The sequence below is a fragment of the Hemitrygon akajei genome, chromosome 5, assembly GCF_048418815.1.
Source record: "Hemitrygon akajei chromosome 5, sHemAka1.3, whole genome shotgun sequence".
In the NCBI taxonomy this organism is placed as follows: Eukaryota; Metazoa; Chordata; class Chondrichthyes; order Myliobatiformes; family Dasyatidae; genus Hemitrygon; species Hemitrygon akajei.
Genome location: NC_133128.1, coordinates 86,045,628 through 86,059,321, shown reverse-complemented (window position 1 = coordinate 86,059,321; position 13,694 = coordinate 86,045,628). Strand labels below are relative to the sequence as shown.

The window sequence follows — 13,694 nt, the reverse complement described above, 5'->3', positions numbered from 1 at the left end:
ATGTCAAGTCATTTTATCAGCATATTTATATGAAGCACAAATTTTAGATTTGTAAATACTTTAATAGCACTTCATGCTTAAAGCTAGTATTTCAATATGAATTTTATAAAACCAAAATATAAAAACAGATTTGGGTTGAAGAGTTGGTTAAAAACTTAAAATTTGGTAATTTCAATATCCATCATTATATCCTCCAGATATTGAAATATCCACTAGATAATTTACCTTCCAGATGATCAATCCTTTTAAGAACTCTAATTAAGAGTGACTAAGGAAACATCTTGTAAGTATGCATGCAAGTTTATTTGACAAGACTGTTACCAGTGATTATCCAGAGAGCGTTATTCAGGATGGACATGCACTCAGCATCTTTGCAGATCACCTGACTGCTATGGACAAATGAGCATAACAATAATCTTGTTCCATTTTTAATTCTTTTTATTGCTATCTGTGAATTCAGAGAAAATTGTACATAGACAACACAATGTACTGGTAAATTTCAGTGGTGGGAGTATACACATGGCATAACAAATTAGCTCTAGCCTTAGGGTTAAATCTAGATGTAGCAGAAATCTTCTGTGTCAACCTGCAATTTCACATTTCAATGACTTGAAGATTCAGTTGGGAAAAAAAAGTCTGAATAACAAAACAATGCTATTTTCAGCAGCTTGAGGAAGTGAGAGCCCAGGAGTTTATAAATAACCTGAATTTAGAGGGCTGATTTGCACTCTTCTGCCATTAAACTCGGGTAAACAGCTGAACAACCTGCAACTGATATGAAGTTGTTGCATTTGCACTTTTAACTGTTCATTTAATAGGTAGAAAAAGTTGTGTGGGAATAAACAGAATTAACAATGTGATTCAATGTACTTTATCATTGTCTCTTGCCAGTAGTGGAAACATTCACTATTTGTGAATTACTTAAGAGAAAATTTATGAAAACAAAATTCTACATTTTATTTTGTTGTTCTTTCTGCCTATCATCTCTCCCTTAATCCAACTTTTTGTTTTTAATGTACTTCAATTTTTTCACAAAGTTATCAACAATTTTTAGGGCAATAGATTTTAAAGCTAAATGATGTGAGTAAGCTTAAAGCATGGTACTTGATGCCTTGTTCCAGCAAAACTTAGGTAATTGTAAAGAGCTATCAAATGTCCTCAGACTCTTCATTATTCTGTGGATGTAAAGAAAATATCCAAAGCTGTTCTAGGTCTCATAATTCATTTTCCAAATAAAAGGCTTCTGCGCTGGGAAGTGCTCTCATGTTAACTAATATCTTTGGTTTAGATGAATGCATAGCAGTTTTCCCATAGTTCAGCTTGTGTTCTAGAATGTGCTCAGATTTTTATATAATGTTTAGGGAAATGAAAAACGTTCATCTATTATTTTAGTCTGCAATTGCAAAGCCAGGTAAAGTAAGACAGGAGTATTTCTGATCAAAGGTCCAGCATTTGAATGTTGCCTCCAATGTAGGACATGCCAGAAGAAAACAGTTTAACTTGGTTCAAATCCTTTAGACTCTCTTCATTCCTTTTCCCATCAGGCATGCAAAGACAGTCATTACCATTTTTGGTTTTACTTCAACTAGATCTTCTGGAAGAGCGTAGACTCGAGCTCCAATTTTTCTTGCCATTGAAATGGCATACCTTTGATTAAAGCAATGTAAAATGTATTTAGGTCAGACTGATCTTTTTAATAAGGCCAGCCATTAGTTTAGTTTAAATTAGTAAATAATTGCTGTAATAATATAATTGATAGACAGGAAACATTATTGTATCTAAAGAGTGCGGAATAAAAAGATAAGTTGTACTATATAGGAACATTAGTAATGATACTGAGCATTGTAAAATATCAGAGTAAATCCATTTATTACATTACTGCAGAGAAAATAAATGAATTGTTGATTTCAGGTGACAAACAAAAATGTTCATTTGTATAGTGTCTTTAATGTCATTAAAGTAGCTTTGAAGAGTTCAATAAGGCTGAAATTGCTCCAAGCCAGCAAGAAACTAGACTGATAACAAGACTGGTTTTCAAGAAAAACAAGGGGAGAGAGCCAGTAAGATGAAGTACCTTTGTGGAATTAGAAAAGCATGTGAATTAAAACTGGGATCAGCATATGTAGGATTGAAGGATAAACAGAATTTATTGCTGTAAGGATATTGACAGCTCAGATTAAGTTTAAGAAGTCTATTCTACCTGGTTTGCTAGAGTTAGTTGGTCAGTTGATTTATTAATTTAAGAAAATAGGAATGGGATCAAGTCCATCATAATTCAAACCTGTCTGGTCATATACTTTGACCATATTTAGTTGCATGAGGTATGTAGCTGTCAGGAGAAATGGAAATGTGAATAGGTAGTTAGTACAGAGCATCCCTGTGGCCATTCCTCTCAATAATAAGTTCGCTGCTTTGGATACTGTTGTGGGGGTGACCTCCTAGGGGAATGCCTCGGAGAGCGGGTTACAGGCACTGAGCATAGGTCCAAGGTGCAGAAGGGAAAGAGGGACAAGAGGGGAGCGGTAGTGATAAGGGATTCAATAGACAGGGAATCAGATAGGGATTCTGTGGACATGAACCGGACACCTGAATGGAATATTGCCTTCCAGATGGGTCAGGGACGCCTTGGATCATGTCCACAGTATTTTGGTGAGGAAGAGAGAGTAGGCAGATGTCTTGGTACATATTGGTACCAATGACATAGGAAGGAAAAACAAAGAGTTCCTGAAAAGAGAATTTAGAGAGCTAGGTAGAAAGCTGAGAAGCAGGACCTCCAGGGTAGTAATTTCTGGATTGCTGTCTGTGCCATGCGCCAGTGAGGGTAGAAACAGGATGATTTGGGAGATAAGTATGTGGCTGAGAAGCTGGTGCAGGGGGCAGGGCTTCAGGTTCTTGGATCATTGGGATCTCTTCTGGGGAAGGTATGACCTGTTCAAAAGAGACAGGTTTCAGGGGGACCAATATGCTCACGGGTAGGTTTGTTAGAGACGTTGGGGAGGGTTTAAACTAATTTGGCAGGGGATGGGAACCAGAATGAAAGGTCGCAGGATAGAATGGATGGTAAAAATCAAAGACAGTACGCAGTCAGACTGTCAGGAAGGGCAGGACAAAACTGCAGTCAGCAAGGTAAGTATCAGTGCATTAGGGATGAAGGATCAAAAAGGGTAGCAAATATGGTATTCAAAGTGTTGTATCTCAATGCGTGGAGTTTAAGAAATAAGGTGGATGATCATGTTGCACTATTACAGATTGTCAGGTGTGATGTTGTGGCCATCGCTGAATTGTGGCTGAAGGATGGTTGTAGTTGGGAGCTGAATGTCCAGCTCTGATACATGTTGTATCGGAGGGATAGGCGGGGGCGGGGGGGGGGGGGTGGCATGGCTCTGCTGCTAAAGAACAACATCATATCAGTAGAAAGGTGTGACATAGGATAGGAAGATATTGAATCCTTGTGGGTTGAGTTAAGGAACTGCAAGAGTAAAAGGACCCTGATGGCTGTTATATACAGGCCTCCCAACAGTAGCTGGAATGTGGACCACAGATTACAATGGTAAATAGAAAAGATGGATAAAAAGGGCAATGTTATGACAGTCATGGGAGATTTCAACATGCAGGTCAATTAGGAAAATTAGGTTGGCAGTGAATCTCGAGAGAGTGAGTTTGTTGAATGTCTACGAGATGGCTTTTTAGATAAATTTGTCGTTGAACCTGCTAGGGGATCAGCTATACTGGATTGGGTGTTACGTGATGAACGGGGGGGGGGGGGGGTGTGGTGATTAGGGAGTTTAAAGTAAAAGAACCCTTAGGAGGCTGAGATAACAGTATTATTGAGCTTAACTTGAAATTTGGTACGGAGAAAGTGAAGTCTGACACAGCAGTATTTCAGTGCAGTAAAGGAAATTACAGTGGTATGAGAAAGGAGTTGGCCAAAGTAAATTGGAAGGAGCTGCTGGCAGGGATGACAGCAGAATAGAAATGGTATGAGTTTCTGGGAAAACGAGGAAGGTACAGGATCGATGTATTCCAAAAACAACGAAATACTCAAATGGCAAAACAGTACAACTGTGGCTGAAAGGAAAGTCAAAGGTGATGTAAAAACAAAAGAGAGAGCATGCAACAAAGCAAAAATTAATGATATGACAAAAGATTGAGAAGCTTTTAAAAATTTACAGAGAGCAACTAAAAGAATCATTAGGAGATTTTCATGTATCTAACAAATAAAAGAGAGATGAGAGTGGATATAGGATCGCTAGAAAATGAGACAGGAGAAATAATAATGAGGGACAAGGAGATGGCAGGTGAACTAAATGAGTATTTTGCATCAGTCTTCACTGTGGGAGACACTAGCACTGTGTCAGATGTTGGAGGGTGTGAGGGAAGAGAAATGGGTGCAGTTACTATCACAAGGGAGAAGGTGCTCAAAAAGCTGAAAGACCTCAGGGTACATTAGACACCCGGGCCAGATGACCTTAAGATTGTGAAAGAGGTAGCAGTAGAGATTGTGGAGGCATTAGTAATGATCTTTCAGAAATCATTGGACTCTGGCATAGTGCCAGAGGACTGGAAAACTGCAAATGCCACTCCACTCTTTAAGAAAGGAGGAAGGTAGCAGAAAGGAAATTATAGACCAGTTAGCCTGACCTCAGTGGTTGGGAAGATGTTGGAGTCAATTGTTAAGGATGAGGTTATCAGTACTTGGTGACACAGGACAAGATAGGACAGAGTCAGCATGGTTTCTTTAAGGGAAAATCTTGCCTGACGAACCTGTTGGAATTCTTTGATGAGATTAGAAGTAGGATAGATAAAGGAGATGCAGTCAATGTTGTATATTTGGACTTTCAGAAGGCCCTTGATAAGCTTCCACACGAGGTTGCTTACCAAGTTAAGAGCCCATGGTATTACTGTTAAGTTACTGGCATGGTTAGAGCATTAGTTAATTGGTAGGAGGCAGTGAGTGGGAATAAAAGGATCCTTTTCTGGTTGGCTGCCAGTGACTGGTGGTGTTCTGTAGATGTTGAGACCACTGCTTTTTAATGCTGTATATTAATGATTTAGATGATGAACAAATGGCTGTGTTGTCAAGTTTGCAGATGATATAAAGATTGGTGGAGTGGCTGGTAGTGTTGAGGAAACAGCTAGGCTTCAGAAGGATGTAGACAGATTAGGAGAATGGGCAAGAAAGTGGCAAATAAAATACAATGTTGGAAAATACATGGTCATGAACTTTGGTAGAAGAAATAAATGTGCAGACTATTTTCTAAATGGGGAGAAAATTCAAGAATCTGAGATGCAAAAGTGTTTGGGAGTCCTTATGCAGAACACCCTAGAAGTTAACTTGTAGGTAGAGTTGGTGGTGAGGAAGGCAAATGCAATGTTAGCATTCATTTCAAGAGGTCAAGAATACAAGAGCAGGGATGTGATGCTGAGGGTTTATAAGGCACTGGTGAGGCCTCACCTTGAGTACTGTGAACAGTGTTGGGCTCCTCATCTGAGAAAAGATGTGTGGCATTGGAGAGGAGGTTCACAAGGATGATTCTGGGAATGAAAGGGTTATCATACGAGGAATGTTTGATAGCTCTGGGTCTGTACTTGCTGGAATTTAGAAGAATGAGAGGATATCTCAATGAAACATTTCAAATGTTGAAAGGCCTAGACAGAGTAGATGTGGAAAGGAAGTTTCCACTGGTAGGAAGTCTAGAACAAGAGGGCACAGTCTCAGGATAGAGAGGCGTCCATTTAAAACAGAAATGCAGAGAAATTTCTTTAGCCAGAGAGTGGTGAATTTGTGGAACTTATTACCACAGGCAGCTGTGGAGGCCAGGTCATTGGGTGTATTTAAGACAGAGCTTAATAGGTTCTTGATTGGATATGGCATCAAAGGTTACAGGGAGAAGGCTGGGGAGTGGGGCTGAGGAGGGAAAAAAAGGATCAGCCATGATTGAATGGCAGAGCAGACTCGATGGGCCAAATGGTCCAATTCTATTCCTATGTCTTATGTAATGCATTGAAGCAAATATCAGCTAAGTTCTATATCCCCTGATACTCTTACCTCATCCGTAGTTCTCCCAGAGAGGCTGCAAAGAATGTTTTATTTCTAAATATCCCTTTGTTACAAAACTTAATGGCTATGTTCTGGTACAGTAATACCCTGAAGTTCTTAGATGAAAATGCTTTTCTAATTCTAGTCCAGTGAGCATTACTAAATGTAATTCATCCCACCTTAAGTAAGCATGCCATTACTTAACATGGCTCTGTACTCTGAAATTTCCTCCCTAATTTTTCCTCCTCTAAATTTACACCTTTGGACAAACTTTTAATTTTGTGTCAGTATCAAATTTTGTTTTGTAACCAAGGTGAAGGAAAGAGAAACTCTGTGAGTTTAAAAATGGGGCAGGAAATGGAGCTTTCGAGTTTTTTTAAAACAAGCAGGTTGAGAAAGGCTAATGCCAGTAGCTGAAGGACTTTCTCTAGCATGGGAGCAGACAGACACCTCTATGATTATGGAAGTGATCCCAGATAGTGTCCTGTTTCCATAATGCTAGAATCACATTTATCATTCAAGGATATTACTGAGATTGCATAACATTTTTCAGTAGAAGGAAAATAACCTGAGATTGATACTAATAACAGAAGTTAAGAATAGGGTGAGTGGTGAGATCCTGCATGCCATGCACCAACAAGTACAGAAGTTAGAGGACAACACACATAAACATGTAGCTGGTGAGATCGTGCATTAGATTACTGGGGAATTGGGAGTGGTTGTGGGGAGGTGGGACCTGAATGACCAGGTAAATTGCAGCTTGGTACAGGTGGGAACAATACCCTTGCAAGGAGATTCTTAGATTGAACATCAGATGCTACTTTGAAAAAGACAAAAAAGAATTGAGAGAGATGAATAGCAATCAAGAGAAAACCTTTAGGTCGGACCAGAATAAAAAGTACAAAAGAGTGTAAGATATGGTTTACACTGCATGTACACAAACACACGCTGTATTATGCAAGGCTGGGAAACTTTCAGTGATGTGGGCTGATGAAGTCGGGGAATAAGAAACCCTGCTGTAGGGCTGGGAATTGGTTCTAAATATTCATGGATACAAAGTTCAGTAAAAGTAAGGAGTGGAAGAATGGTGGTGGGGCAGTGGGGAGTGGAAGGATGAGAAGAGTACTGCACTGTTGTTTAAGAAAAATATTACCATAAGATATAGGAATAGAATTAGGCCATTTGGTCCATTGAGTCTGCTCTGCCATTTCATCATGCCTGATCCATTTTCCCTCTCAGACTCGATCTCCTGCCTCTCCCCCCACCCCCCATATCCCTTCATCTCCTGACCAATCAAAAAATCTATCAACCTCTGCTTTAAATATATATAAAGACTTGGTCTCCACTCTCTGGCTAAAGAAATTCCTCCTAATCTCCATTCTAAAAGGATGCCCTCTATTCTGTGGGGTCCTCTGATCTGAGGCACCCCACCATAGGAAAAATCCTCTCCACATCCACCCTATCAAGGCCTATCATTATTCGATAGGTCTCAATTAGGTCACTCTTCATTTTTCTGAATTCCAGTGAATACAGGTCCAGAGCCATCAAATGCTCTTCATATGACAAGCTGTTCAATCCTGGAATTGTTTTCCTGAACCTTCTTTGAACCCTCTCCAGTTTCAGCACATCCTTTCTAAGATAAGAGGCCCAAAACTGCTGCCAGTACTCCAAGTGAGGCCTCACCAATGCTTTATTAAGTCTTCACACTACATTCTTGCTTTTATATTCTAGTCCTCTTGAAATGAATGCTAACATTGCATTTGCCGTCCTTGCCACAGACTCAACCTGCAAATTAACTTTCAGGGAGTCCTGCACAAGGACTCCCAAGTCTCTTTGCACCTCAGTTTTTTGTATTTTCTCTCCATTTAGAAAATAGTCAACCCTTTCATTTCTTCTACCAAAATGCATGACCATACACTTCCGAACACTATATTCCATCTGCCACTTCTTTGCCCATTCTCTTAATCTTCTGTTGTCTCTCTACCTCTTCAAAACTATCTGTCCCTCCACCTGTTGTCTGCAAACTTTGCAACAAAGCTATCTATTCCATCATTACCGGAGAGAGGTGGGATGATGTCCTGAAAAAAATGATGTCTAATGAAATAATTTATTTGAATAAAAATCAGCATTATATAAAATAATGTATTGCGTTTGCCTCCAGTAAAGGGAAAGGATAGTGAGGAGCAAATTCAGGAAAATTACAAAGATTTGAAAAAAATTATAAATGTGATGCTGGGGGACCTGAATAATCCACATATAAACTGGGATGATAATGGTAAAAAGGACATGGGGAGGAGCAAGGAAGATGGTGCTGGAGCAAGAACAATCCAATTAGTATTTTGGGTGGATTATAAATTGATAAAAGGAATACATCAGAATAGGCAGCTTCAGTAAAGTGGATAAAGCAGCTGGCTGAAATGTGATGCATGCTGTTGCTGATGAAAGCAGGGGAGAAAATGCAGAAGACCCGCTTTAAATTTGCAAACTTCCATAGATTTAGGGGTAGTGCCTAAGATCTGTAAATGCTACACTTTATTCTGAAAAAGGTGCTGGGGTAAACTCGGTCACTGCAGACCAGTCAGTTTAATCTATCGAGTGAGGAAAGTTCCTGATAATCAGGGACACAATTAGTAGACACTTGAACAACTGTGGATTGATTAGGGAAAACTGGCATAGATTTGCACATTGGGTTTAACTGATCAGCTGACCCTTGGTCAGTGTGGACTTGGTGGGATGAATGGGCTTGTTTCCATGCTGCATCTCCTCTGACTCCATATCAAGAGTTCTCCCATAACAGAGGGAGATGTACTTGATAAGATATAAATGTAATTTGGAAATAGTTTTGATATAGTTGATCCAGATTGGAGACCACACAGCACAGGGAATAGAACATTGGCTAAATGGCAGCAAATGGATGAGAAATGAAAGTTATTTTTGGACCCAGAGGGTCTCAACTTTTTCCTCACCATTGACTCTTACCATTAAACAAGGGGTCCATGGTCTTGAAGTGGAGAACCCCTAGACTAGAGTGAAGTGTACAGTGGAATTTTCCACGAGTCAGTACTAAAGATCACTGATATTCTTAAAATAGGCTGCTGGGAATGGGTAAATACAGTAGGCAGCAGATGAAATTTAACACAGTGAAAAGTGAGTACTTACACTTTGGTAGAAATAAATGTGGCAATATAAAATTAGAGGGCACAATTGTAACAGTGATACAGAAACAGTGATCTGAAGGTACATGTACCTAATTCAGTGAATGGGTCAGGGCAGATTAACCACCACCTTGAAAAAATCAGACAGGATAGACAGAGCAAAAGAGTACAAGAGCAAATAAGTCACATTGAACCTTTATTTGGTACTAGTACAACCACAATTGTGACTAGTCTTGTGACCATTTCTGGGTGCTAGACTTTTAAGGATATGAATGCCTTGAAGAAGGTGTAGGAAATAATTCCTAAATTGAAGAATTTTGACTGTGCAGGTAGATTGCAGAACCTGTGATAGTTTTTGATGGAAAAGAGGAGATTATGAGGAGAACAAATTGAGGTATATAAAATCTTGAAGATTATAAACAGAATAGATTGAGAGCAGAAGTGGCTGTCGGGTCAAGAACTAGAGGGCACAGAAAGAAGATGATTGCTGAAAGAAGCAAATGTGCTTCGAAAGAAAACATAGTGACTGGCTGGAAGTTGGAATACAGATTCAGTTGTTCAAAAGGAAGCTGGAATAGTTTGTGACAGGAAATAATTTTAAGGGAAAAGTATGAGAGAGTTAAATAAGTATTCTTCACTCCCTTCGAAACTGCAAAATGTCCTCCTATTCCTTTCTTCCATAATTGTATGAAAGCTACATAGTTCTGTGGGAGTCGTTGTAGCTTAACAGTTAAAGAAGGCAGTTCATCATCATCTTCTCAAAGACAATTAGGAACAGGAAATAAATGCTGGCTTTGCCGGTGACACCCACAAGCCATGAATTAATAATAAATATGCTTTCCTGATTTCTTCTTAAATATTATAGTATTTAGATGTGACTCACTTAGCATTTTCAAGCTTCTCTTCATCAGTCAAGTCTCCTGTCTTCACAAGGTCATATCGGATGGATGCGGTCTGAATGGCATCAATCAAATCCAGTACTGGCATACTTGTGCTAATTTCTTTGTCCTGTGGATTAGGGAACATATTGGAATGGCAAATGTCAGAAAACCCAGCATAAATTTGATGCTTTTATAAGTTAGTGGCTTTGAGAGCTAATTTGCAAAGGTTATCTACTGGATCTCCATTTATTCTAAGCCTCACAGTTAGATAGATAGATAGATAGATACTTTATTCATCCCCATGGGGAAATTCAACATTTTTTCCAATGTCCCATACACTTGTTGTAGCAAAAACTCATTACATACAATACTTAACTCAGTAATAATATGATATGCATCTAAATCACTAACTCAAAAAGCATTAATAATAGCTTTAAAAAAGTTCTTAAGTCCTGGCAGTTGAATTGTAAAGCCTAATGGCATTGGGGAGTATTGACCTCTTCATCCTGTCTGAGGAGCATTGCATCGACAGTAACCTGTCGCTGAAACTGCTTCTCTGTCTCTGGATGGTGCTATGTAGAGGATGTTCAGGGTTTTCCATAATTGACCGTAGCCTACTCAGCGCCCTTCGCTCAGCTACCGATGTTAAACTCTCCAGTACTTTGCCCACGACAGAGCCCGCCTTCCTTATCAGCTTATTAAGACGTGAGGCGTCCTTCTTCTTAATGCTTCCTCCCCAACACGCCACCACAAAGAAGAGGGCGCTCTCAACAACTGACCTATAGAACATCTTCAGCATCTCACTGCAGACATTGAATGACGCCAACCTTCTAAGGAAGTACAGTCGACTCTGTGCCTTCCTGCACAAGGCATCTGTGTTGGCAGTCCAGTCTAGCTTCTCGTCCAACTGTACTCCCAGATACTTGTAGGTCTTAACCTGCTCCACACATTCTCCATTAATGATCACTGGCTCCATATGAGGCCTAGATCTCCTAAAGTCCACCACCATCTCCTTGGTCTTGGTGACATTGAGACGCAGGTAGTTTGAGTTGCACCATATCACAAAGTCCTGTATCAGTTGTGAGGCTTAGAATCTGATAGCCAAGTGAGTGGCTAGTGTGGAAAGGATTCATTCAATTCAGGCTTAGAACCACCCTGGCAATATGCACGCAGAGCCATAGCTTCAAATGTTCTGCAGATACCCATCAAATACAGTCAGCCCTCCTTATCCGCGGGTTCCACATGCACGGATTCAACCAACCACGGATCGGGAAAACCCGGAAGTTCTCTCTCCAACACTCATTGTTTGAGCATGTACAGACTATTTTTTCTTGTCATTATTTCCTAAACAATACAGTATAACAACTACTTACATACATTTACATTGTATTACCGGTAGGTATTATAAGTAACCTAGAGATGATTTAAAAGTACAGGCAGTCCCCGGGTTATGAATGAGTTCCATTCCTGAGTCCATCTTTAAGACGGATTTGACGTCAGAACAGGTACATCTGGTATTATTTAGTGTCAGTTAATCAGAAGTTTTTCTTAGCATATAGTATATATTTTACCTTTCTATGCATATAAAATACTTAAGAAACATACATATTTCAATAATTAAACCACTGCATTGCTTAGTAATAATTGTAGCTTTCATCGGGTCAGGGCCTTTCACATGCTCCATTAAAATTGTTCCGATCGTTGACCGACTGTAGCCCAACGCTTTTCCAATGACCGATGGCGTTTCATCTCTTTCCGATCGCTTTATTACTTCCACCTTATTTTCAATCGTGATCATGATTATTTTCGTGAACAGAAACACTGCGGATTCAGAGCTGCGCCCGCCGAGTCCTAATGTCCACCGCACTGAGACAGATTAAATAAAGTCCGGGGTTCCACTGGGTCCTAAAGACCACCGCAATGAGACAGGTTAAATAAGGGACTTGAGCATCTGCGTATTTTGGTATCCGCAGGGAGTCCTGGAACCAATCCCCCACGGATAAGGAGGGCCGAATGTACTTGTATTTTGTTGCAATTGATTTTATTCAAATATATTCAGAAAAAAAGAAACTATACCTGAGGCTGCACAAAGCACCACCCTGAGTTTGTGCCAGAATGCAAATGATTACATAATTCCCTTGCTAATCAAAGACCATGCTGCTGGCAATGATTTTTACTCATGAAACAATGTAGACATCCTCCACTCACTGCATTTTTCTGAAGAAATAACCCTACTATTGGAAGACTTGGCTGTAGTTTCATTGTAGGCTCTGATTAATTTGTGGGACTGCAAGTACATACTGTCCATTAAATGAATAGACTGTTCACTGCAGAGTACTGGACTATGTTTAAGTAGACTCTGCTTGTTTGGATTAGCCCTCCCCATTAGCCTCAAGTAACTGGTAATTGAATCACTGAAAAATTATGACACATTAGTAAACTGTTCTTATACATGCTAGTCTGATAAAGAACCACCAACATAGTCTTAGCACCTAATATATGGGTGTGGTAGTACTTCTTAAGATAAAAACCATTTGACTAAGTTGATGTGGTGACTGACTGAAAAATTGAATGGTATTTCTGTGTGTGTCTGAAGAACAACTAGAAGAGATATATGTCAATAGATATAGAGATATATTGAACATACAAATATTCAACGTACACTCAGTAGCACTTTATTAGGTACACCTGCTCATCATTGCAAATAACTAATCAGTCAATCATGTGACAGCAATTCAGTGCTTAAAAGCATGCAGACATGGTCAAGAGGTCCAGTTGTTGATCAGACCAAACTTCAGAACGGGGAAGAAATATGATCTAAGTAACTTCGATGTGAAATGATTTTTGGTGCCAGACAGGATGGTTTGAGTACCTCAGAAACTGCTGATCTCCTGGGATTTTCACACACAACAGTCTCTAGAGTTTAAAGAAAATGGTGTGAAAAGAAAATAGAAACATCCAATGAGCAGCAGCTCTGAGGGCAAAAATGCCTTGTTAATGAGAAAGGTTAGAGAAAAATGACCAGATTGGTTCAAGCTAACAGGAAGGCAACTGTAACTCAGATAACTGCTTGTTACAACAATGCTGTGCAGAAGAGCATCCCTGACATAACATATCAAAACTTGAAACGGATAGGTTACAGCAGCAGAAGACCACAGACATACACTCAAAGGCCATTTTATTAGATACAGGAGATACATAATAAAGTGGGCATTTAGTGTATTGCATATTGATTTATATAATTACTTATTATAATTTCTTAATTACTCTATTTGTTTATTTACTATTTTAAATTTCAGTGTTGAGCCCGGCCCAGGGAGGTCTATGTGTAAAACACTTGGAATGTAAATTACCTTAAAGCTAGAAATAGTGGAGCTTTTCGCTGCTTCAGATAATGTCTGATTCACCCAGTTCACAATGATGTCATCATTAACCTTTTCACCTTCACCAATCTCCTCCAGCATGTTCAAGGTATACCTACAGCAAAGAAAACAACATTACTTTGAGGTGAACTGCGAAAAGAGATGTCAATACCCCAACTGTTCATCAGAAGTGTAGTTGCTGTAAATGCAACTTATAGTAATAAATATATTAAATGAACGTTACTTCAAGGCGTGA

General features: G+C 39.4%; 1 protein-coding gene across 2 annotated transcripts in view; it reads right to left on the bottom strand.

The window, feature by feature from the left end:
• Positions 1-417: 417 nt before the first annotated feature.
• lcp1 (lymphocyte cytosolic protein 1 (L-plastin)) overlaps positions 418-13,694 on the bottom strand; it is a 98,762-nt gene continuing 85,485 nt past the window's right edge. For both annotated transcript variants that reach the window (XM_073045957.1, XM_073045958.1), the window contains 3 exons: positions 13,430-13,553; positions 10,079-10,203; positions 418-1,647 (listed from right to left, as the gene is read on the bottom strand). In XM_073045957.1, the coding sequence (XP_072902058.1) occupies positions 1,515-1,647; positions 10,079-10,203; positions 13,430-13,553 (382 nt within the window). In that variant the 3' untranslated portion in view covers positions 418-1,514. The remainder of the gene's footprint in view (positions 1,648-10,078; positions 10,204-13,429; positions 13,554-13,694) is intronic.